This window comes from Chlamydotis macqueenii, chromosome 5 (assembly GCF_036417535.1).
Source record: "Chlamydotis macqueenii isolate bChlMac1 chromosome 5, bChlMac1.mat, whole genome shotgun sequence".
NCBI lineage: Eukaryota > Metazoa > Chordata > Aves > Otidiformes > Otididae > Chlamydotis > Chlamydotis macqueenii.
Window position 1 is genome coordinate 11,840,411 of NC_141560.1, and position 26,275 is coordinate 11,866,685.

General features: G+C 47.1%; 1 protein-coding gene across 1 annotated transcript; it reads right to left on the reverse strand.

The window, feature by feature from the left end:
* Positions 1 to 1,640: 1,640 nt before the first annotated feature.
* Positions 1,641 to 25,120, reverse strand: LBHD2 (LBH domain containing 2). The gene is made up of 5 exons (XM_086749677.1): positions 24,962 to 25,120; positions 14,335 to 14,437; positions 9,991 to 10,081; positions 6,072 to 6,273; positions 1,641 to 4,928 (listed from the first exon to the last, which is right to left on the reverse strand). The coding sequence occupies exons 3-5, from the start codon at positions 10,078 to 10,080 to the stop codon at positions 4,852 to 4,854; spliced, it is 369 nt and encodes a 122-aa protein (XP_086605803.1). The 5' UTR covers position 10,081; positions 14,335 to 14,437; positions 24,962 to 25,120; the 3' UTR covers positions 1,641 to 4,851.
* Positions 25,121 to 26,275: the final 1,155 nt, after the last annotated feature.

Sequence of the window (26,275 nt, forward strand, 5' to 3'; positions counted from 1 at the left end):
TGCTCTCATTCATGGTGGAAGCACTGCATATGAGTAATAGCTTTTATAATGTGAATGTGAAGGATGTGCTGTTTGTTAAGGGAGTCATGGCTCCCTGTGGCTGCCAGCGATCACCTTTCTCCACAAAAGAACTCACACAAATATTGAATTTTGAAAAAAAAAAAAAGAAAGAAAGAAAAAAAGATGGTAAAAACACAAAGTAGGACTGATTTGATTTAGATGTGACATTTTTCAGTTTAACATCATAAAAGCCAGTTTCCATCTCTTACCAGAGATTTAAATAAAGGCTAATTCCACTGAAAATGTTATTTGCTCCTTTACATAGGAGTGTCAAGCAGAATACATCTAAAAGAACTATTAGCAGATCTCTGAATAAAGATAAATGAAAATATCTCATATATATCAATGGGATAAGATTAAATTAATCTGACGATCCAGTGGATTTAAGTTGAAAATATAAGTGTTAGGAGCAAGACAACAGTGTTCTCATACTCATCCTATATGATTAATTACAGAGAAACTTGTCCTGCTCTCAGACTAAGGGAAAGAAAAACACGACGACTCAGCACAGATCTCACAGCAACACAAAATTGGCACCAGTTGGAATTGCATCCCCTGGAGCCATGAGGTGGAATCCGTTGCATCCTTACCTGGCTGAACACCGTGCACCATGCAGGAAAACCGCAGAAGGAAGGGACGGCTCCCAGGGAGGTGAGAAGGAGGTGGTGTCAGCCCCTCTGCCACCCCACCCCCAGGGTAACAGATGCCTGGACAGGAGATTTTCCGTGCACAGTGCAAGTGAAACTCCAGTACTGAGTGACGTTAAGCATCAGGTTTGCAGCTCTGCAGTGCAAAAGCTGGGCTCATTGCCTCCGGCCTGGGATTCAGAAAATTGCCCTCAGCGTGCCACTGCCACCTGCCAGGCACAGCCCTGTAGCCCCAGGTCCCCAGCCCAGCTAGGGAAAAACTGGCTTGGACCCCAGGCAACGCTTTTTGCCGTGCTGACATACCCACCCCAGCCAGCAGCAGTTGCTTTTGAACTGGGAAATTACAGGGAGTCTCACCCTCCAGTGAGCTAATCCTTAGCTTTTAGTAACTTATGTTTTTGGAAAAAATGGGTTGTTCAGTGGCAGACTGTCTCTGCCTCTCATCTTCTCTGCCACATGACCCTGCTCTCCTTGCACAGGGTATAGGTTTCTAGTAATGTGAGTTCCTGCTGGGCTCCACAACAGCCTTTCCAGAAAATGTTAAAAATGTGCATTGCATTAAAAGGTGAATGCAGATGAGCCAGCTGGCTCCCTGCGAGTACAGCACACAAGGGTGGGTACCACCCAGGGCGAAGGGGCCGCGCCAAGCAGGGCAGCAAGAAAAATGTCGAGATAGAAACAGTGAGTGTTGAGCTGCCTGCTCTAGGAAGGGCTCAAAGGAAAGAGAGCATCACAGCAACTGCTGCTGATGTAAATCTGAATTTATCTGCGTAGGAGCATGTGGGATGGAGGGCGAGTGTGAGTATTTGCATGCTATGGGGCAAAGGCAGGCTTAGAGGGGACGAAGCCACCTCTATTAGTGGTGGGACAGGAGCTGCACCGCAAATAACCTTTCACATTTTTAAACCAAGACACTGTGAGTACACAACTTCCTCCAATCGGTCCAGTATAGGCATTTAATAGGCTAAACGGTGTAATACATCTACAGGACATACATTAGTTGAGTATTATATACAGGTGGCATTTTACAAAATTAGAAAGAACTGAAATAGAGCAAAATCCAACAATGTCTTACTCCATAAAACTTCCTTTCCGCACTACATGAAATATTCTACAAGCTAGACTAGAAAAATATGACTGAATGTCTTTTTTTTTCCTTTTTAGTTTCTACAAAGCTTTTAATCCAGAAAAAAATACAAAACAACTATTGAGTTAATTAGAGAGACAACACTTGCACACAGACAAAGTAAGTGGACATTCATAGAACTGCAAGTTGAATAAATAGGGCTTGTTTGTATAAAACAATTTTCTCTCTATCTTGCTCTCCTATGTTAGGGCCTCTGGCCCATGTTCAGAAAAATAAAAATGGGAGGAGGAGTTTGGCTTTGCGTGGTTGTTAGAGTGAGGCCACACAGCTTTAGGAGAAAGCTGCAGTTTGAAGCATCCATTTGCTTCAGGTAAAGGGAGCAGTGCAAAAAAGGGAAAAGGAAAGAGAGGAGTAATTAGGCTGGAAGGAGGAAATCTGGCATTTCTATATGGGCTGTAGCTTTACATACTGGGATGAAAAAAGTACTGCTGCGTGGCTTTGTTTCAGGCTGTATGTAGAATTTTGTTGTTTCTTCGGGAAACTTATTTAGGGAAGTGCCATTGACCTCAGGTGGAAATAGGATAAGGGCCATCCAGAGCAGGAAGGGAGGGAGCGTCTGAAAGCAGATAGAGAGCACATAAAATTGGGGGAAGTGTTTCAAACAACTGTTTTTCCTTTTATAAAGCGAAAAGCAAATTAAGTGATATGTCTAACGTCATTCCTCACAGAGCTGGGCAGACGCACATTGAAAGGAAATCACACAGCTAAAAATATGTCGTCACCGTCGTTGTTTTTCCCCCAGAGCTTTGTAAAACTTCTTGACGGTCGATGCAAAAGCAGGATTTAAAGAGCACCTCGCATCCACCCAGCTGCCTCGCCAGCGCAGCTTTCCTCCCACCGCAACCAGCTGCAGATGGGTCCAAGCCGGGGACCTCCTCTCGCTGCTCGTGTGCTACCCAAACACGTAGCTTGAGCTTGTTCTCGCTTTGTTGGCTTTACCAGAAAACTGTGACCGGCGAAGGAGGTGACAGGGACAGCAGCCAGATTTAGGAGGTGCTCTGAAACCTTCAGTTACTCTGGTGAAATTCGGTGCTCTGACCAGAATCCCACTCATCCAACAAAATAATTCTGTGACAGCACAGATAAGAGAGTCTATATCAAGAAGGCAAAACAGATTGTTATATAGGATGAGAGAGCAAAGTTTAACTGAAGTATCACATTGTACTATACTGCACTGCTTATAAAAGGGGTTCTAGATCCCAAACACCTCAAATAATGAGCTATAGTTTTGTACATAAATTAATGGTTTTTTGAAGTAAAATAGTCTCTTTCTTTTGTATTAAACATTCATTGCACAGAATTCTTTGTAAGTAAATATATTAAATTTGGTTGCTAAGAAGGTATAAACTTATCTTATTAATACATCTGGCCAGTAAATTTTATCCACTATCACACAATTAAAAGTTGCCATTACAGAAAATTATTACTGGAGAAAAGAAAGCACTTGGAAGTCAACTTAAGAGTTAACACTGGAAGAAATCCTGTTATTTTGTTCCACCTACACTGAGCAGCTTCTTCCGGCTGCAACGTTAATTGGAAGTACAGACCCCATCCAGCCCTGCAGAGATGGAGAAAGCCAACTTCGTAGCTTACGGGACACTCATCACTGACACAGTCAAGCCCTTCTGAGTACACGCATTACCTGTCTCCACCAACACTGTCCAAAGGGTAGCGTTTTGGGCCAACATCGGTGTTTTTCCTGGGATGGTGGGAGGGAGTCTCTGGGAGGGGCCCATGCAGGAACAGGTTCACCTCTGTCAAAATGGCCCCCAAATATCCAAAGAAAATGCACTGGAGGCCTGAGGCATCCAGAGACAGCTTGTCCCACTGTGAGCTCTGGTCTCCAGGAGGTGGCTGCACAACCAAAGCCAAGGGGGCCATGCAACCAAAACTGAGGGGTGGGTGAGGGCACCCTTGGCACCCCCACTCCCCCTGGTAGCACTGCTCAGGCAGGAGGGAGGTGGGTGTGTGTCCCACCACATCAGCCCTCCTCCAGCCCCTCCTACTGCAGGTAGCTTGGGGAGGATCTGGTATCAGGTAAGATGGAGAGCAGGCGTGGGCCATGCTATGGAGCTCCCATCAACCACTGCCTGGCTCAGGTTGAGGGAGGAATACTTGTGCCTCTGCACCTATATTATACACAAAACATACCAAAAGAAAAATTGTCACAACAATTTATATTAACAAGGTGGGACGAATCCAGCCCTGGCGGAAGTGGAAGCCATCTTGTTGGAGAGGAGCGCGCACCATGCCATAGCTGGACCTGGGCCCCAAGAGTGCACGAACAGCACGATCCACCCAACCAAGCCTACAACAGACAGCCTCACTCCACAAACATCAGCGACCGGCTAATCCACTTCGTCAATGTACAGCGAGAAAGTGTTTTGGAAAGGCGTGAGCCTTATTGAAAAGGCGGCTAAGAAAAGGCTGGTTCATTCAAATTTGCAGAGGTTAGCCAAAGGGAGAGAACTGCTCCGGGTCGCCCCGGGTGGCAGCCTGGAGGCAAATCTTACACTTGCGTCTCTATACAAAAGTTACAAAATCAAATGGTGACATTATATTACATCTATTGTCCATAATATCACAGTGCTAGTTTAAAATGGCTAAAAACAAGAAAGGTTTTAGATTTAAGACATCCCTCCTGTAGAAATGTAACCCCTTTGTCCTGCTATTGATACCTGAAAGCAGCCTTGCTTGAAAAAGGTAAATCTTATGAAATGTGCTAATTGAAATTAGGAACATGTTTTCCTTCACAATCTCGCATTTCCTAACACGTCTCATTGCTTCCCAAAGAAAAATTAAACAAATAATATGAGTTCCAGCCTGAAAAGCAAAGTGTTGAAAAGAACAGTTCTAAAGCCCAGACGCTTCTTACCAGGTACTAACTAAATAAAACCCTTGCTGATTTAAATACAGATTACTTTGACATGTCTTCAGAGTGTGTTGGCTTTCCAACAACATTCACAATGAAGTTTCCCTTCTGAGGCCATGGGGTCCCTACTCATCCTCTTCAGTTCTGCTTTCCAGAGTATCTGTACTGTCTTCCGCTTCTTGAGCCGAGTGCGCTAAAGTATCTGCAAAGAAATGGTTCATCAGTATTTATTTCCCCGTGCAGGTACAACTGCCTTTGTCTGATACCCTGCTCCACCAGGCAGTTGATCCATTAGGGTGATCAGACCCAACATGAGCAATTTGCTCTACTTGTAAACCAGTAGTTAAACCTGGAGTAGGGAACTCTGAGTACATCACAGTCTGACTTTACAGGGGACTTGAGACCTCAGGACAGATATTAGTGAGATGAGGTGATGATCCCTATGGACAGTCACCGCTGTGGGAGAGCTACCTGCTGTCTTAGTGAAAGTTGCTCAAACCCTGAGTCCTGAAGATGTAACAAGTCCTAACATCAATGCAAAAAAAACAACACAGAGGCCAAAATGTGCAAACTGGAGGTCAAGCCATAGATTTGGCTCATATTTCTTCTTGCATGGTCAAACCCTGTGGTTGCCACCACCCAGAAATGCCAACTGGAATAGCAGGTGATTTGACACTTCAAGATCAGATCATCCCTTTGAAGGTAACGGAAGGTACATTTTGCACCCCATCCTGGTTGCTGTCTCTAGGCATCTGGGTGGCAAATGTTGGTGCACTGAAATGGAAACTGTGTCACTCTTTAAGGGAAAAGGAGAGCACTGAGATGAAAAAAAACAGAAATAAATAGACCAGTTCCACACTGGAGCACTCACTGTGCAAGCTACACTCCAACAAGCTCTTATCTTTAGCCGTATTTACCCCATCGTGACACTACGAGTCGTATTTACAAATTTGTGAGCTTCTCTTATATTGGTGAACTCCTGGGACACCATGATGCTTTGGAAATGTGCAGCTGTTAAATACTTTGCTTCTAGGCTGGGAGACTGGGAGGTGGATATACACCGCTGAACAGGATTACTGTTTCCTAGAGTGAACTGCTAACGTGCAGTAAACTCCCTGTTGGCCATGCGTGTGGCAGCAGTGAGCCCGATGTAGATGTAAACACCATGCACTCAAAAGCTACAAGGAAATTTTCAGTCCACAGGACTCCCTTTGCAGTGCAGGTGGTCCTGGGCACTTTCAAGCACCTCCTGCTCTTTGGTATACGATTAAATTCAATGCATGGCACAGCCTGAAATTGCTGTTTTCCTGTGAAGAAAAAAAAGATGAAAATTACTCATTCAGACCTTCCAGATCCATCTGCTGCTGCTGCTGCTGGACACAGACTCTTTGGTCACCATGAAGACCCTTGTCTTCTGCTGATTTCAGGTCATCGGGAGGCCAGCGCAGCTCCCCGCTCTCCACTTCCCCGGACTCGGTAGGCTCCACCACGATCGACGGCAGTCTTTTGGACAGCTTGGGGTACTTCTCACGTGAGTCTGGGAAGGCCTGGTGAGACATGTGGGTACACGCCTGTCAAAGCCTTGCCCAGGGATGCATATTCAAAGCACGTAGAGTACACGCTCCATCTTAGCATCCCTTCTACATCTGACATGTACTCCCATGTCCTCCAAAAACCCCCTTTCAAACGGGTGCTGGGCAGCAATCCTGTACAGGGAAGATTTCAAAAGCAACTAAATCGAGCTTCTTGCAGGCCAAGCATGGATGCAGAGGGACAATAGGTCTCAGCACACTCTCCTCTGCACATAATGTCCCCTGCTGGGCAAAGAACTGCCTTTGCTCACCAGCGTGCCGAGCAGACGATTGCCTTGTAAAAATGGAGACTTAGGAAACAAAATTCATTATGTTGTCAAACACTCATGGTTCAGATCTGGTGGGCTTTGAGGACACAGAGGTCACTGCTGTAACGCTAAGCTAAATGGCTGCTGCAGCCCTTCTGCTCTGATATGATATTCATGCTTTCTTGCGGTGACAGTTTATTAAGAAGCAGCCACTCTGCAGAGCTATTTTCTGTAATGTGAAACACTGTATTTTACGATGCAATCATGCAAAACAGGTAGCCCTAGAGATCTTTACACGGAGGATGGTGCCAACTATTATTTTCATTTGTCACATTGAAGCTGCAGGTCAAACACTAAGCAGCAATTAGAGTTTGAACCTGAACTAGGTCTTTTTAGTGAAGGATACTGTAACACACGAAAGTGCTTCCTTGTTTTCAACATCACCGGTTCATTTAAATCTCTCAGGGTACTTTGTTTTGGATTAACTTTTTTTTCTGGGTGTTTTTCTGAGGAAAAATCATTCCAGCTCCTCCAGGATGTTAACATAAGAAACTGTTGTTGCTTCACTGAAACCTTATCTCCTGGCTTCTCAAGCTTCCATATACCTTCACTAACAGGTTGTAAATTTCTCTGTGCTTGCTGAGTTCTATTTTATTTTATTTTATTTGTAATAAGAAAATCAAGTTGCAGCCTAGGGGACTGAACTAGGGTTTGAGAGCAAGAACCATCCCAGTGTAACTCCAGGCACTGCAACAGGTTTGCTGTGTGCTGGTGGGAACCTCTCCACACATCTGCAACATGTTCACCCCTGAATCAGGGTCTCTGGTTCACCTGAGCACTGCTGTTAGGTGAGCCAGTCTCAGCACAGCTCCTGCTACAAGCACAGGCAGAAACACGCAGATATTCCCTAACCACCATAAAGGTGGGCACATCCCCCAGGACATTGCCAAGTGTTTGCTCCATGGCTTTGGCAACCTTCCTTCATCCCAGTAGCTGCTCTCTCTAAGAGCTTAGGGTTTAGCTGTCCCATATGGCAACAGATCCAGCATGGGGAGGCAAGCCCTTGGGAAGGGCAATATTCTTCCTATGTGTCTGGGAAGCAGCAAGCACATTTTTATCACTGCTGTGATGCCTCTATCTGACTGCATGGCTGGAGACAGGCAATGACAATAATCCTCATCCTCATGCCCTCACTCCCCATGGTAGCGTTGCAGGGATTCATTACTCTTTGCAAATTTACATAAAGGTGAAAAATGTTGTATATTACTGTTAATGTTGCAAAGTGAGAGACAATTAAGAATTTTTTCTTTTTGTGAGAAGGCCTCTTCAGTACAACTAGACCCAGTGAATCACTCAAGGTAAACCTTTCTAATGCCCCCCTGAGCTGCACCCACATGGCCGTAACTTGTCCTGATCAAGCAATGCTGCTCATGCTGCCTCTCAGTAAAGTTCCCCCCAACTTCCCATTACATAGCCTCCTCCTCAGCTGTTTATAATTTGGAAAGACATTTCCATGGCAGCTGTCTTGACTGCGAGGAATTTTTAAGAACCTGCTAATACAATTCTGCTATTTCCAAATAAGAGACAAGGCAAAATCTCCTTGGCCAGGACAGGTCCAGAGACATCCTTGAGCAGCAGTGCATTCCTCTTCAGACCCATGGTGGAGCCCAACTCCCTGAGCCTCACGCCTCAGCTGGCAGAAAATAACCATAAAATTGTGGGCAAATTGCCTTATTTCCTCCCAGGGCTGCACATGCAGGTGACAGCGACCTCTTCCCTCAGCTGCCGCTCCACATGCTTGGGTGGCAGAGGGCTGTGTGACAGCCACCCTGTCACCACACCTGCTGGCAATCCCTGGACAGGGGATCCAATAAAACAAAACTTCTGCCTTTTCATCTGCTTTCTGAAGCCCTAGGAAATGACACAGACTGATCTAAAAATGTGCTAAGAACCGATTATTACAGCTGCAACAAAATTTAGGAAAGACACCTGTGCAGCCTCAGCTTGGCTATTTTTGTTTCTGTCATTCTCATATGGTCTTTTCTCACACCAATCACATAATGTTTTTTTTTTCCACCAGAGCCCAGTATTTACCACGTCCCTCCAGGAATGAGTCAGGACTGGCAGGAAGCAAAGCTGCCTGTCGGGCCTCGCTGTGTTTTTCTGCGGAAGCTGGAGTGTGTGACGAGTGGGCAGGAGACTGCAGGAAGAAAAGGACCGGTCTCCTGGCCAGAGTGCTTGGAAGTTGCTGGAAGAAACCTAGTTTTCCCGCTGAGTCACTGACTTTGTGCTGCCTCTCATTTCTTTCTGCTTTTTTGCCTCAGTTGGCCATCAATAAAATGTGGATGATACCACCTTCTCCCAGAGGAGTAGGGTAAAGGAACTGGGGGAAAACCTCTGGAGTATACAATCAGGGACACCATAGGAAAGCCATGAAGCCATAGCTGGAGTCAGAGTTGGCAGAGAGCTCAGACAGCATAACGAAAACCTGGGACTCAGTGAAAAAGAGGTAGGAGATTACTGAAAATGTGCTCTTTGAGTGAGCAGCATCTATCCTAGGCGGTCGACGAGGCACGGGTACTCTCTTTAATTGCATACAGCCTTCCATTACAGGCACAAGTGATCTGAAAGGAATTTGCAAAATTTAAGTTCTGACTTCCCTGGCTTCCACACGCTTGACTTAAACCTGCAACACGCCTCTCCTAGAGTACCCTTCTGAGTCTGCTTGCAGTAATACATCTTGTGTTGAGAAGCAGCCCAGGTCCACCAGGACATGTTCAGGTGGTTTGTCCCCACCAGCTGTGACACAAGCACAACGACGGCACAGAGGCTGTCACAAGGTGGGCTCGGGACATCGTGATCCCTCCTGCTGGGAACAGCAATGCAGCCCAACGTGAGTGGGTTTCTGAGACTGCCTGGGGACAGAAAATGCTCTTGCACCTGCCAGCAAATGGCCCTTACCAGTGCTACTGCTACGAAGCCACAGCCATTTATGTGAACTATGCAACTGTTTCACATGGTTTGTTTTCTAAAAAGGGAGATCCCTTTGAGCCTGAGGAACTTAGCTCATTACAAGGAAGGCTGTATAAAAGCTGTGGTACAGTACTGGCTGGATGTTTTGATCACAATGGTTGCTCAGATCTGAACTCTTGGTGACAAACATCTTCTTTGCCTGCATTTCCACAGGGGCCGGGCATCATTGCTACCATGCCCTGGAGGCCTGGTGCCCATCAAAATCCCTCTGTCAGAACACTCACCTTTTAAAAATAAAACCTAAGTAGGATCAAACATGTATTTCAGGGCTTGTTTTTTTTTCTGGCAGCTGTGCTCTGCAATTCAACATCTACATGTATGACAGTTATTAGTTGCATTACATTGCTTTTGAAAAGCAACTCAGGATACTTTCCAGTTTTTCTGAAGTTACCTGGCTTGAAGGGCCTCCTTCTTCCTCAGGAGTCTGGCTGAGTGTGAATTCCTCCATCGCTGGTTCCCGTGTATTCATCACTTCTGTCATGCTGCAAATATTAAATCAGAATTGGAAAACTCAGAGCTTTAGCCCCATAGTTAATTTTAAAAAAAGACATTGCCTTTTCATATTTGCTAAAATAATTGTGTTACAGACTGTCCTTTCTAAACTGCCCCTCAAGAAGTGCTTCCTTGGCTCTCCAAGCCAACTGCTACCACTGTATGCCGTGATGCAGAGGCAGGGCATTGAACCCAGCTGCCCCCCAGGACAGTGGAGAGGACCCCCACAGAATCCCGGAGTCATCACTAGGAAAATATGAGCCCTCTTATGTTATCAGCAACCAGTTCACTACCAGTCTATGAGCTCAGAAATTGCATCTGTTGACCAAAAAAAAGTTACTCATGGAAATATCAACCTTGAATTAAATTCTCATTCTGATTCTTCAGAACATTTTCAATATTTGCTCTTCTCAGATGCCTCTCCCATTTAGTCATGACCCAGCACTTCTTTTTAAACTGTTAATTCCAGACATACCAGCTGTATCAGTGTCTAAGGGCCAGATTTTCAGTAGTCTTTACTTGCTTGAGTGTTCAGAGAGGTGTTGAGTGGGATTTTCAAATGCATCAGGGAAGGTTTGGCACCTAAATCTCATTTAAATCAGAGACTTAGGAACCTAAGCCGCTTATGCGCCCATTAACCATCCCCTGTGCTGTTTGGCACATGAGCTATTTGGCACAAGAGTGCTGACCCTCACAATCTCCTCGTTCCACTGGGCACTTTGGCAGCCCGGAGCAGAGGGATGAGCTGCAGGGAGCCAGCCCAGCTCATGGTTGGGTAGCCATGCATCTCTTTGGCATTAGGATTTTCCTCACAGTTAAGATTTACAGATACAGCATTCTATTGAAACATTTGAGCATGCCTGAAAACTCCGTAACATGCACTAAGTGCGTAGGAACAGAGTCTGAACCACTCTGACCTACAGACTGAAGGAGCCACGTGCACGTTTGGCCCAGAACATTTCACTCTCCCTAACTGGCATTCATCAGGTACAGCAGGTACTGGCTGCTGGAGCCTCCTGCAGCACGCAGAACGTAGGCATCATCAATTACACCGCCCTGCCACCTGCCACAGCAAGCACCCCTTTAGGCACAATTAAATGCTGCCATTAATTGGTCCTGCTTCACACACAAAAGCCTTCTTTGTAAAGGCTGCTCCTACTGAGAAATGCAAACTAAAACATCTTAAGGATAACTTGTTTCAGGCTTACATTACCAATTACCCCACAAAACTAAATTTTACAATATCTGCAATTACTACAAAACCTTTCACAATGACTTTAATTAGCTGTAGCACAGAGCAGCGTGATATCGCAGAGACTTTCACTCCCACTGCATCATATTTAAAAAAGAGCACGGCAGACCCAGGAGACACTTGAGCTCAGCTGTGGGCCAGGACCCAACTCCATAGGCATCCATCAGCTTAGGGAAAAGCCCTGAAGCGCCAGCCATGGACACAACCAACACTGAATTAAACAGCACGCTTCCTGATACACATACACACACACACAACAGGAGAGCAGAACCAGGCTCTGAAACTCAGCGAGATTCTGAACCAAACCCCTGATCTGGGCATCTCCCAGCTCACACAGCCTGAATCCTCCCAGAGCCATGGTACAGTAGAAAAGGGACAGATTCTACCTGCTAGGAAGAGAGTTTTGAGCTCCCTGCTCTTGCTTGGTCCTGTATCGCTTCCCAGCAGGAAGGATCAGGACACCACAAACCACCTAATCAGTAAAATGCATTTATTTTCCAGACACATGCTTTTCTTCCCACAGCATCCAGTGGACCATACCATTGGGCATCCATGGACAACAACACTGAGGGACTGGTGATTTGGAAATGGGAGACCCTTTCCTGGAGCGGTGACCGTGGCCCCAACTGTGCCAGCTGTTCCTACACCCCAAGACAGTCCTTAAAAGGACAAAGCTGTGCCCTTGGACCCTTCCCTGCCCAAAATGAAAGCAGCATTCCCTCCATTGCCTCCTCCCTCTGATCACCCCTGGTGCTCATGCAATCCTTGCCTTCTTTCCCTGTCCTGGTCCTGGTCTCTCCCTTGGGCGCAGAGGGACCCTTCTGTATCCCTCCTGCTGTCCCTCCAGCACTGCCTCTGTGAACAGCCACACCGGGCCACAGCAGGACCCCGCTCTCCCACCCCAGCTCTTTGTGAAGAGTTGGTCTGGGGGGTTTTCACACTGCCTGTTAGCCAGGCCCAGCCATGAGCCTGGAGGAGCACAAGGCCCACCACTCTGACCATGTCCAAGATGAACATCTTTCTCTTTAGATCCTTTTTGGGGTTCAGTGCCCCATCCCTAGCTGTCCTGGATTGCAGGGAAAGGGAAAGGAAAAAGTGTGTTTCTGGCTGGAAATAATCTTGGAGGCTTTGTGGGAGGTCGGGATTTATGAAGTTTTGGGCTTGGCTACCACCGAGAAGGCGTGTCCCACTGCTGTGTGTCCTGGGGCTTGGTCCCCACCAGCCACAGGCAGACCTCTGCAGTTGCCCACAGCTGGCTAGTTTATTTTAGCAGCCTTTCAATACATACCAAGTGTTTAAAACACTTCTGCATCCCAGTTCCATGGGACATTGGAGATATACATCCACACGTGCACTGTCAGATGTGTCATATGAGCTTGAAGATGTTGTTAAGACCTCATGAAATTCTATTATTGGGCAATAATGGGCTTCGTGCTTCCCTAAGACCACACTACACTCCGCAGATCACTTCTAAATGACAACGACAAATTATTCTGGCTAGGAAAATGGTGACAGTCCTTCCAGTGTTACAGCAGATGCCTCAGTGAATCAGCTCCCAAGCTGTTGAAGCCCAGGCCATCTCTCAAAATCTGTGCAACTTAAGGGTTTGATTGAATAGGATGGCAGAAGTGATTGTACTTGATGTGTTTCAGAAAAGAACATGGGGCCATGCAATTGGCAAAAGAATTAGGCTTTAACTGGAATAGATTAATTATTCTCGGTCTCCACTCAGAAACAGTAAAGGAAAACAGAAGAATCTATATGGGCTGTGAAAGCAGTAATGCTTCTAACAAGTTGAACCGGGTTTTTAACACTAAAAATAACTAGAAGTAAAATAATTTAGAATGCTGCTGCAAACCAGTTCATTTGAAACTTCAAAATCACCTGTAGGATATCACTGAATTGTTTATAAAGCCACAGAATCTGAAAAAGGGGTCTGGTTGCTGCTTAGGGCTTTTTTACCTATGATACGATTTATGTGCAGGAGAATTTTTTACTTTTCAGTCAATTTTGATGGAAAAATATTGAGTCACTTTTACCACTGCTTTTACGTGAGAAGTACTTACATACAACAGAAAAGTGGCTGATACATGCAAATTATTATAAGAACTCTCTCTCTTTTAAATTCGGTCCTGCATTCATTTCATGTACCTTAGGTGCTGATATCACCAATGACATACAGTAGCCATAGTGACGCAAAACAAGGCAATAAATAGCATTTACAAACAAAGAATAAATTCTGTTCTGGTAGATGAGTCACACACTGAACCTTAAAATTCTTGTACCAGTGAATTAAGAGATGTATTTATTTCCCCCAGGTTTAATCAAGCTCAAATATACCAATTAGGAAAAGAAAAAAAAAAAAAAAAAGCAAAATCTCTTCTTGCTTTTCTATGCGAATACTACATTTAGAGAAGATTATCTTAAATGCAATTGCTATAGTTATAGGACCATGCTATGCTGATCTTTTTCCAGGGGCACAGCCCACTTTCTGCTGTTTGTGATGGCACTAACAAGGTCAGTAACGTACAGAGCAATATATCGTCTGACAAGTGCTAAACCATCTACCATGAGAAAATGCTCAGAAACAATGCTTGCATTTTTATTTTAGTTTTGGAACAGAGGGCAAAATTGACCTGTGAAATTCCTAGGGATAAAACAGTATTTGAATGACAATCAACTCCAAGATTCAAAAAGATGGAGTACTTATGTGGTAATGGAAAACAGGTAGGTTGTGCGAAAAGCAAAGATTTCATTAAGAAGAAGGGCAAAATCACATTTTATGGGACAGGATGAGCCACGGTTGGGAACAACTGTTACCTGAAGCACAGATCAGCCCAGAGGATGCTCAGACATGCACCAAACTGAGCCTTGATCCCGCTCTCACCTCACCAACCAGGATGGGCAGCAAAGGGGACGCCTGTCCGGAGCATGAGGCTCCCTGGGGGATAAATGGCAAGTAGAGGGCAATGACAGCAGAGAGCACATTACCTTCAATAACGTCAACGGATGCCACTTCCGAAAACTGTCCTTGCTGTAGGTGTTCAAGTTGTTGACAAAGCGCCGTGCAAACTCTGTCAAATCCTAAAAGTGTCTGAAAGAGACAATACAACAGAGTCAGAGCATGCAACCAACACGACAATGCTGGCAGCAATCAATGTGAAAGAGTACTACTGAAAACGTGCTGCAAAAAGTTCTTTTGTGAAGGTCTGTGTAATTTTTTATGCCAGATGTGATTTGATCTCACTGAGGATGCAGCTCATAGCATACCTTGTGAATTACCGAGGCAATTAATGTTCCAAAACCACCCAAAGCTCTTAGTTGAAATACCTTGCAGTCTGACTCTTTTTGTGATGCTAAACCTCATTCCTTAGTGTAAGCTACATAAAAATTGCGGAAACTGGGACACTCTGAAATTCTCCCATACAAGAATTTTGATGATAGTTGGAAAATTGAAAAATAAAATTGTATACCCTTATGCGGCAGGATCAATGTGCTTAGTGAGATACAGTTCAAAATATCAAAGAACGAGATTCCTGCTCAAGCAGGTACTGGTCAAGACACAAAGATGACAAAATATGCTGAAAGAAGGATACCTTAGGATTACATTACTGCATATTTCTTTCAAATATCACGGAGAAGTGATTTTTGCAAAGGTCTACTCCAAACTGAAGGTAATACTTTGACTGGTATCAGGACAGGGAGCCTGGTGAGCAGAGGTGTGGATCCCACCATTGCAAAGTGTGAATCATTGGTTTCTGATGACTTCTCTGTCAGAAAGCCTTAGCTGAAGAGTTTGAGGAAGTACAGTGCTGAAATACAGTCAGTATCTTGGCCAAAAATGATATTCTGAGAAATTTGTTTAGCCCTACAGCTTGCCAAATATATATTCATGCCAGCCACCGCTATTTCCTTGGATGGGAAAAAGGTGTTCTCAGTGAAGTGAATGGCACTAGTGTATATATTTTATATCCTCCAGTAGTTTGGATTCCAGCCCAAGCGATTAAACAAATCTACCTGCTCTGGAGGCCTTCCTACCAAGATTTATAACACTGGATTAACTGCACACTGATTTCATTCAAAAACAGTGACAGAGGAAAAATTGTGTGTCGCATTCTGGAGTTTCTTCTCATGCAACAGGCCATAATATTGCAAATTAGGGAAGCAGGAAATCACATCTCCATCCCCAGGATTCAATTCAGCAGGTTTAATTCTTTTCTGGAAAATTTCCTTCCTAACAAATGATCAGACCAACTTCAGAGAAGTTAATGTTTTGTCCCTTAAAAATTCATGACTACACTCAGTGTTTGTGTCTTGTATGGAAAACAGAGAGCACCCGATACCACGTTATCCAATACTTTAGGAAAAAGATTTTTATCCCACTACCCATTACTAAACCACTGTGTGTTGGTTTTGTTTAGTGAAGGGGGGCTATGGTGGCAGCTGCTGCAAGAAGCAGTTAGATGTTTTCCCTTTGTCCACTGGACTCGGCCGGGCCCAGGGTGGACCCACTGCTGGCCAAGGCCGAGCCAACTGGTGACAGAATGTTCCCTGATAACGTCTCTGCAATAACGTATTTAAGAAAGGGAATTTTTTTTTAACAAAAGAAGTGAAGAAGCAGAAGCAGGGGCAGAGAGGGTGAGGCATGAGCCTTGTGGGCCTTGCAGCCCTCACCCTTTGGCCTCCCGCCGGGCGGCCGATTGGGCCCAGCCCAGCTGCAAGAAGTGGAGAGGAGAGGAGATGTGAAGAGAACCTGAGAGGCGTCTGCCTGAGCTGATTGTGAAGAATTTCTTGTGAGTGGAATGGCTGCAGACGCCAAGGTCAGTGAAGAAGGAGGGGGAGCAGTGATGCTGCTCCTGGCCAAGGTTCCCCTGCAGCCTGTGGTGATGACCATGGTGGAGCAGGCTGTCCCCCTGCAGCCCATGGAGGCCCACGGAGGAGCAGAGATTCACCTGCAGCTCATGGAAGACCCCACGCCGGGGCAGGTGGATGCGTGAGGGAGGCTGTGGCCCGTGGAGGGCCCGTGCTGGGGCAGCCGTTCTGGAGGGACTGCACCCCGTGGAAAACAACCCACGCTGGAGCAGTTCCACAAAGGACTGCAGCCCGCGGGAGGGACTCCACACTGGAGCAGGGGAGGAATGTGAGGAGTTCTTCCCCGATGAAGAAGGAACAGCATAAAGCGACGAGTGATGAACTGACTGCAACTCCCATTCCCTGTTCCCCCTGTGCCACTCGGGGAGGGGGAGGAGGTAAAGATAATTTAAATTATGTTAAGCCCTGGGAACAGGGAGGGGTGGGGGGAAGGTGTTTTGTTCTCCTCCTCATTATCTCACTTTAGTTTTATTAATAATAATAAATAAATAGTTTTCCCCAAGTTGAGTCTGGTTTGCCTGTAATGGTAGTTTCAATGGTCTCTCCCTGTCCTTATCTCAAACCTCAAGCCTTTTTGTTATATTATCTCTCCCTATTCCCTCGGAGGGTGGGGGGAGTGAGTGAGAGACTGCGTAGCTTGGTCCTGAGCAGGGCTAAACTATGACACACTGCTATTAAACTCATGAAAATTCAGCAAAAACTCATCTACCTTCGATCTCTCCTTTAGAAAAGACTAGATGTCATATGAACACTTATTACACCAAGTCATCTCTCAACAAGAAAACAAAATGGTTTAAGAGATAAACTGGGCACCACATGGCCACTGGTTGGAATCCAAGCCAGGCCAGTTGTTATTTAGAGGTACTTTCAGATGCCTGGTCAGTAGTATATAAAGATCCACACAGTACTGAATGAATTAAACCCACATCCATTGCTTTTTCAGTCTCAGCAACAGACTTCTGGATTGAACTGACCCAAGACCAATCTCCTCTCCAAAGTTTTGAGGAACTCTGTCCTATGGTGCATGCAATGTCTCAGAGGGGACATCAGCCCCTGGGGCTCAGCTACTTGTAAGCCGCAATAAAAAGAAAATCACTTGAGGACTGCAGTGTGGAAGAAGTCCCTTCTCCCAGCCCTACGCAGCTGTATTAAAACCAGAAAAACTTCTTCCTAGTCAAGGTTGTTGAAGAGTTCAGTGTTTCCAGTATATAAAACTACTAGAATGCATTTATTCTCTGAAGAGGAAATACTCACTTTATCTACCTAATAGATGTGATTATCTTCTTTGGCTGACACTAGAGGAAACATAAACTAATATCCTTCCTTCTACAATGCAGCTTAATCTTTTAGAAACAAGGCATGGCTACTGAGATCATACAACAAACCTTTGCTGCAGTGGAAACAGTCCGGAATTACTCGAGTAAAGCATTTCTCTGCTTATCTCTTCTGGTCCCTTCTTACTTTTACCCACCTTTGTTTCTTTGCCGATTAGTCTAGCTTCTCTCCCATTTGCTTCATGTATGCTCTCCCAACCTACCTCTCTTCCACCCCCCAAATTAACTTGCCCTCCTTTGCCTCAGCTTGATAACCAGCTTCTTCTCTGGCTCTAGGAGTAACAACACAGCTATGCAGTCCCTCTTGCATTATTTCTCTGAGAAAACCCCTCAAATCACCTGAAATGGGTCAGCTGTGCATCAGCCAGGCACCATGCTGGCACCATATCCTCCTCCTCTCCTCATCTGTCACATGCCCTCACCCTGGGCCGATGCAGAACCTCTCTGAGGAAAGCACACTGTGACATGTTACGTGTTGCACGTTAGGGCTGGGCTGGGACCTAGGAGTGTTTGTGCCTGGCCACAACCGAAATAATAACCATTTTCATGCAGCCCAAGAGGCATGGCCAAGCAGAGCCATACAACAGTGTGTGCATGTGCTGCTGTTAAGAGTGACCAAGAAGCCTGAAATCACAGAGACCAATGACACTCCCCTGGGCTTGGGGAGCCCTGCTACACTTCCCAGTAAAGAACAGTTCATTTCAGGACTACTCCAATGAGCTCGTCATGTCCTGCCTCTTCAGGAGCCACAGCACCAAGCTAAGTGTCAGGAAATATAAGCAAGGGAATGAGTTGGTTCCACCAGTGAAACCAAGCAATGCCTCAGTGGTGACCCCTTTGCCAAGACCAAGGGCCCTCCACTTCCCACCTCACACAAAGGGATGGATTTCCACCTGTTCTGCTTGGCACGGGCCAAAAGCCCAGTCACCAAAAGGTGCTCTCCCAGGCTTCCCTCCCACTTCGGAAAGCATCTGGGACACATTGTGTGTTTGGAGTTTCTACATCACAAAGACATGGTCTGTCCCAGTGGAGTGGTCTCACCCACCATGGGAGGACAATCAGCAGCAGGGAGCTGGATGTTGTACAGCAATTCTGGCCCGGTGAGTGTGTGGGAAGCCCAGCCTAGCTGTCTCTCCTGGGTCGTGCCTGGCCTTGCCATATGAACAGAGGACTCCACCTCTGTGGAGCAACTGAGGCCTTTCCTTGAAATAAATCCACCATGAATTGCAAAGTAGATGTTTTTCACTCAAGCACGCTTCATGAGCAAAACAGAAATAGGAACCGGCCACAGGTTGCAATCCTAGCAGCCTGCAGATCGGCTGCTTGATAAAGGAGCCCCGGGTTTCAGAAGCACCAAGCCCCAAACGTTTCCCAGGGAGGCAGCAGCATCTCAGTGACATCAGGTCACTTTTATTTGGAGATGCATCCTACTCTGGAAGCATCATCCCTCCTCTCCCAGCTGCCCCGGCATTGGAGACAACTGGGTGGCAGAGGGAGACTTGACCTCAGGGTGCCAAGGTTGCTGCTAGATCCTCCCCTCCCAGGCTTCCCCAGTTAATCATTCCCCCACTGAGAACTCATGGAAATATGATGATAACAGCCTAACAATACCACATTGAAGGTGCACCTTGTAACAGTAAGTGTAGATAGGCGGCTGAAATTGGCCTTGAACCACTGCTGTCTGAAAATTTATCACTTTTTTGGCAGCGCAGAAACAGTAGCCCTCCACTTCTAATTTCAATGGGACAATCCCAGGGGCTTTACCAGCCTCATATTTAAATTGTGCTAGAGAGACATCCCCCACGTGGCTCTGGGGGCCCAGCCTCGCACGCAGGAGGACTGTAAACACCGAGCTCTGGCAGGTCACCCATGCAATCGCAGCACACACGCGGTTCCCACTGATTTCAGATAGCGCCTCAAACAAACCAGGAGTTCAGCCTTGGGCATCCGGTCCCCCCTGCTTCACCCCACTAAAGCTTCTGGATAAATGCAAACTTTTTCATTCAAGGAGTCCAGTCTTTGTGTGTGCTACAAAAAGAAACCCCTGCTATTGATTACAAGGAAAACTGGGACAGGGCATGCACAAGAATGGTGTTAGACAGGAGAAGCAATGGTCTACTGCTTGATTTTTGCAAAGTGGAAAATTTTTACGAGCCACAGTGACCCTTGCTCAGAAATTCCCAATAAACAGACATGTCCACGGAGGTTTTGTCACCCAGAAGAAGAAAGGGTGCCTTATTTGGGCCATATTGCTGCAGCAGATCGAGCTGTCAGTTGAGCCAGGGCGGCTACGTGGGCAATCTAGGACAGAGCTGCGGTTGTTGTTGCAGATGAAGCCATGAAGAGGCTGCTCACATGGTACCAGAAAGCGCACATCCCTGCAATGAAACATGTCAGTCGACATTTTCTTCAGCCAGGTGCTTCTGTGGATCCCACACTTATATGCCTTCGTCTTATGTTAGTGTCCTAGGAGGACGGAGCTATGGCTTAGGTTTTGCAGTGCTTTAGGCCACACAGTTGGCCTGCGTCATCCAGAAGTAGGACCATGCCTGGTACCTCTGCTGAGGGTGGGACGCTAGCTTCAGCATCTCGGCACAACCCAGAATAAGCGCTTACCTCAGTGACACCCTGCAGCCTCCAATTTCCACGAGTGTCTACTGAGCTCAGCTTTTGGACACGGTGGATAGGAACTTGGACAACTTCTTTGTTTCCCCTGGTTGCACATTTGTAATGGAAGCCCTTTATGAAGTGCTGTGGGTTCCATGGGACTAGTGAAATGTAAATTATCGCATGGACCACAGAGGATAAATGCGTGCGTGTACGAACTCCTATTTAAACCTCCCATTTCTTTTTGGATGCAAATGTCTTTCCTAAGCAACTGAGAAAAGTGCGATATGTGTCAGAGTCTGGAGATTAGAGAACTGTTCTGTTCCCTCATTTCAGAAGCTCTTGTCTTCAGCCACCCACGCGGTACTTGAGTTCTGCTCTCCGCAGGCCAAAGCTGCCTTCCTCTCCGTGGCGGCGCGTGCTCTGCAGAAGATGTCGATCTCTCCCAGGAAGCAGCAAGATTAAATGACTCTCGATGTGGAGGAGCAGGCATTTCAGCATGAGACACAGCACGTAGTTTGGGAGAGCGAAAAGGGGTAGGAGGCTGCTATTTCCAGACAGTGCTGCCTCTCTCCGCTAACTTTGCAGTGAGCGGCAGTTTTTACTGTTCCTGCTCCAAAGAAGCCACTGGGGTAAATATCGCCCTGGGGAATTTCTCAAACACTCCTCTGTGGACTACCAACACTAGAAAACATAGTTTTCTTGCAAAGGGCACGGTACTGGCAGATCGCTCTAACTCGGCTTCCTTGACTCCTGCTGTTGCGCAGTGAGGCATCGGGGAGTCGTTGTTCTTCTTCTATCCCCAGCTCCTGGAGCACCATAACTACACACAAACCTCAACTTCCAGTTTGTTGCAGTTGTCCGAGTTCTCACTAGCTCTGTTTGGAAAAAGGAGCTAGAAACTTGACTCATAAATGGTCAAAGAAGAAGGAAAAATAACTAAAACATGCCTATGTTTAACTATCACAATTTTAAAAGCAATCTCTTTATTTGGGGGTGATTTAACTCATCAAAGTTTTTTGCAAATGATGTTTGCCATGCTGCTTGCTATGGATGCTTCCTTGGTGGGTTTTTCTTTTTTCTTTTTCTTTTTCCTGGCTGCTTTAGAGCAGCTCATTTATTCCAGCTTTTTGATCTCAGCACTAAACTACCTGAGCTTCCTCGCGGACGATGCCACAAGGGATAGGTACAGCAAGGGAGGAGAGCAGGGCAGCCAGCCAGGATGCTCGGAGATAGGGATGAGGAGCAGACAGCCAGGAAGCATGTGCAGAGCAGCGGAGGGAGGAAGAAGCGGAGCAGATGGGAAGAATGACTAAGCCAGCTTCTCCGAATGCTGGTAGACCTCGGTATCATGGAAATCTCCAAAGAGTCCTCATGGAACTGTGTGCCAGAGAAAGTCTGGATTTATTTATTTTAACAGAGGATTCAGTAGCTAATTGATGTGAGAGGGCCTCATTAAGAAAACAGCCCCATCAAAATGAAAGATAAGCCTCAAGAAGCTGTTAAATGTTTTTAGACGTCTTTCTTCTGTACTCACTGTGCAAATACTCTCTCATCTGAGAACTCACTTTTGGGATCGGAAATGCCCGTGCTGAGCAGAGTGTTTCTGAGCCCTGCTCATGCGGTGAACCTTGCATTGGCTTCAATTTCTCAAAACAACCTTATGAAGCCAACACCTTACAAATAAGTATATCAGTCCTAATTCAGAGCAACCATTACTAAAGGGTCTCTGAAATAAATGGTTTTGTTTCTGGGATCTTCCCTGGAAAATGACAATCCTCTCATCCCTCATATTTCATCCACGACTGCTCCTCACCTTACAGCACCCATGGGAATTGCTGACAGATGAAAGGTATTTCTGGATGGTCCTGAATTCAGGCCACAGTCCCACGAGCAAAAGATGAGTGGAAAAAATGTATCTTAGAGCATCAACGCAGAATAGGTGATTCTTAGATGGAAATGTCATGGGAAATTGATTGCAAAATGTCTAATGTCTTTCTGGCACTGTGAAAGAATACTCTGCATAGTCTGTCACTGGGCTCATTTCTAGGTAACAGAATAAGCTAAGAGGTTAGGTACAGTTACGCAGAATAGTATTTACTTAAAAAATAAACTAGTTCTTTTCTTGTAACTTTGAGGAAATAAAAAAAAAAAAGATGAACTGTTGAGCATTTAGTAGAAAATTTAGTAAAGCCAACACAGCAGAAGTGTTAGATTTAAAAACCAAGCAAACAAAAATCCACCAGACGCTCCTAAGAGACAAAGGCAACAAAGAGACTTTTAATATTCCCTCTTGGTAATTAACAGCACAACTGCAGGTGTCACAACATCACAACCTAACACCAGAGATGTTGCTGGTTTTCTCTAGGAATTAAAACTCCGTCACCTTAATTGAATTTACAAGTGTGGGAAGTTGCTCCAGCCTGAGATGGAGGATATGAGAACACCGTGTACTATCGCAGTAGGGATGGGCACGACGGAGGGTGAGGACAACACATAGCTAAAAATAAAGAAATTATTAAAAAAATAAAAATATGGTTTTTTTTTTTGAATGAGTCATTAATGCTGAAAGCAGATATGCATTAACAGGGCTATGACTCTTCCTGCCAACCAATTAACAAGCGCCTTCCGGATCGAGAAGTCTCCTAAATATTTGCACACAGGCAGATGATACACGTGCATGTCAAAGACCAAACTAATCTGAACATTCAGGTTACATGTAACAGAAGTTGCAGTGGTCTCAACAGAGGAGCTGGACTTGGACTATTCTCTCCTAGTCCTATGGGGACACAGGCACTACGGGGCAAAATGCTGTGGGATCAGTCAGTGCACCCTGATGAGAGCAGGGGCTTGTCCTGCTGGACCACAGCTTCTTCCAGCACTGGTATCTGCTCTGCAGAGGACTGTACTGGTCACACTCTCCCCGAACCGTGAGGGACAAAGGCTGAAGCAGAGGGCTGAGATAAGGTTTTAAGGATCTGTTGGTATCAATCAGCCTTTTTTTTTCATTCTATCTGGTTGTTATTGGTTGGCAGTTTTCCTGGGATTAGCAATAAAATCTTTCTTTGAAGATGGAAAATGCAGGAAATTGATTCAATCACAGATTTTTCCAGAGAAGGTACACATGTCTGAGGAGCAAAGGGAAGGGGTGTTGCTGGTGTCCCTGAAGTCACGGCAGGGCTCCTCCTGCCTTACATGACACAGGATCCACCCCAGATCAAGGCTTCTCTGACTGACTCCTCCAAAATCGGCAGATGTGGTTAAACAGGCTCAAGTGCAGGGGCATAATTTCAAAAATGAGAGAGAAGGAGCGATTTCAGCCTGTGACACTGTGCGTTTGACACCCGATCTATGCAAAAAGCCTGTTGCTTAATACAAAGAGATCATTGTGAGAAGGGAGGGAAAGTAGTGACTATATTTGCACATTCATTTCTTCTGCTAAAGTAATGTACCAGAGACGACAGAGGAAATTCCACTTGATTGACAAATTGTCAGGCTAGATGGGGAACGCAAGGAAACCAGGTCAAGTCATTCCCTGTTTGCTTGTTTTCTCTCTGCAATCATAATGTTGACTCTGAAAACATGTTTTTTTTTTTTTAAATGGAGTATTAATTACTGAAATCCTGAGCTATGAGTTGGATTCTTTTCTGGGCACAAAATTTGTTGCTCATTAAATCTGAAACACTGCTTGAGCCTGGTTGTGTGTAGGCAGATTTCCCTGCTTCACCTTCATTTTCAGGCTACTCATAAGCAGACATTGTGCAGAGAGCCAGGCTACAGGACAGGCACGAACACCAACTTCTGGGTCCCTCAACACCATTTGAACCCATAGCCAGGAGGGCTTCATCGCTCTACCACTGCCCGCACAACCGCACTAAAGATCTCCGTCAGGAAAAGACTCATGGAAAGAAATTTGTCTCTGTGTATCACTTATTGTGGCTTGAGGGGTTAATGCTACACCCCGGCTAACCCAGCTCCCCTCCGCGACTGGAGCTATACTGAGAGATCCACAAACACGGCTCTGTCCCAGACGAAAAGAAAATTTTTGTGGTATGTTCATTTGGCAGTAGGAAAACATTCACACCCCGTGCTCCGAGTGAAACATAGTCCTCATTTACAGAGCAAAGTAGGTTCTTTCTTCCTCTACAAGTAATCGTACGTGTGGTATTTGCTACCTGATGGGAAAAGCAGGATTTCAGTGTTCTTTTCCCCAGTTCAGCTAGGAGAAAACATACAAGCTTGATTTTTTTTTTTTTACATGCAAGCAAAAGCATCATTGTCTTAAACTCGCGCTTTGTTACCCGCTTCCTCGCCTCAAAAGTTGCCTTGGAGGAAAAAAAAAAAAAAAAGGAACAAGCGAACAGCCGAGGCGATGGCAGAGCACAGACCGACAGCTCGCTCCGCGCCACGCTCGCTCATCGGGATTCCTACACACAGCCCTTTCGCCCGCCGAGCAAGTTGGGTTCGGCTTTTTTTTTCTTCAGTGAATTCTCCATCAGATCCTTCACTCAAAAATAAGCACCTGGAGAAACCAGCTAACGCAGAGCCGCACTTTCTGCCACTCCTTCCCCCGCAACTCCCCGCAGCCAAGCGCGGAACCGAGACGCTTTCACCGGCACCGCGCTCGCCTCGACCCCCGCGCCCGGCCCCGGCAGCCGGTTCCCCCGCAAGCGGCGGCTCTTCCCCCGGGGCTGCCGCCGGACCCCACGGGCGACCCCGGCCCGGCTGGGCTCGGCCGCCTCCCTCCCCGCGCCCGAGCCCGGCGGAGCCCCCCTCCCGCTCCCGCCCCCCAGCCCGGCTCTCACCGGCGGGGCAGGCGAGGCGAGGCGGCAGCCGCCCGCCGCCCATGCACGGCGGCAGAGGGGAGCCGGCAGCTCCGTCAGCGCGTCCGCATCCTCCCGGGCCGGGCGCTGGCACCGCCGCCGCGGCACCTCCCCGCCCGCAGACCGGCCCCGCCGCTGCCGGCGCGGGGAAACCACTCCCACGGCAGCGCCGGCGGGGCGGCGCGCAGCCACGACCCCCCCTCTCCAACACCCCGGGCACGGCACGGCCCTCCGCGGGGGGGCGGGCAGCCCTCGCACTTGCCGCGGACGCGCGTGGTACGGCCTGGCCCCATCCAGCCCCGGCCCCCGCACGGCGGGACAGAGGGGCCCGGAGCGGTCCCCTGCACAGGGCTCCGCATCCCTCCCCGCAGCAGTTCCCGCTGAGAAAACGCTGAATTCAGGACGCAAAAACTTTTTTTTCTCTTTCGAGGGATTTCTTTGGGAGAGGGGTATTCCCCCCAGAGTGAGTTTCCCTGCTGCATGCCCTCCCCACAGCTGGGACACACTCTCCCGTGGGCAGCATCCTGTCACTGCCTCGTCCAGAGGGGCCACTCTATCTGTCAGGAGCCCACCTCACACCCACTGGAGACAGGCTGTCCGGGGAGCGCTTGCAGCTCTGCTTGTATTTGCGATGCCAGGGTGGGGAGAGGCAGAAATCACCCGCAGTGGGGTGATGGGGTGAGGCAGTCTCATGGCAGCAGGCTGGGGAGCAGTGGTGGGGGGCTATGGACCTGGAGGGCTCTAAAAAGGAGCACGAAGCTCCCCACTGCTGCCCGTCCCACCGGGAAGCAGCTCGAGGGCAGGCACTGAGGTGTGTGAGGAGGCCGAGACCTTCCTTCCTCCCTCTGCACATCCAGCAACTGGAGCTGTGAGTTTAGCCTGCAGAGATGCAGCCCCTGGGGTCCCCTCTTTGCTTGGCCCCAGAGGCAGCGGGGCTCCAAGGAGGGACCTGCACCGCAGCTGTGGGAACATCCCTTCACTTTCCATGCCTTTCCCGAGAGCGGCACTTCCAGCACAAGCACACGAGAGCACAATGAGCACTGACTGAGACATGGGAGTCAACTAGGGGAAGGCCATTCCAGCAGACCTGAGAAGAAGGACTTCGGTGTGCTGGTGGACAAGAAGCTCAACGTGAGCCGGCAATGTGTGCTCACAGTCCAGAAAGACAACTGCATCCTGGGCTGCATCCAAAGAATTGTGGCCAGCAGGTCGAGGGAGGGGATTCTGCCCCTCTACTCCGCTCTCCTGAGACCCCACCTGCAGTATTGTGTCCAGCTCTGAAGCTCCAACATAAGA

Bases quoted from the DNA above. Each gene is read 5' to 3' on its own strand.
- LBHD2 (XM_086749677.1), bottom strand. From the start codon at position 10,080: ATGACAGAAGTGATGAATACACGGGAACCAGCGATGGAGGAATTCACA. The intron at 6,274-9,990 runs GTAACTTCAGAA...ATGTCTCACCAG, and splicing joins AAGGAGGCCCTTCAAGCCAG to GCCTTCCCAGACTCACGTGA. The intron at 4,929-6,071 runs GTCTGAATGAGT...ATTTCTTTGCAG, and splicing joins GCAGCAGATGGATCTGGAAG to ATACTTTAGCGCACTCGGCT.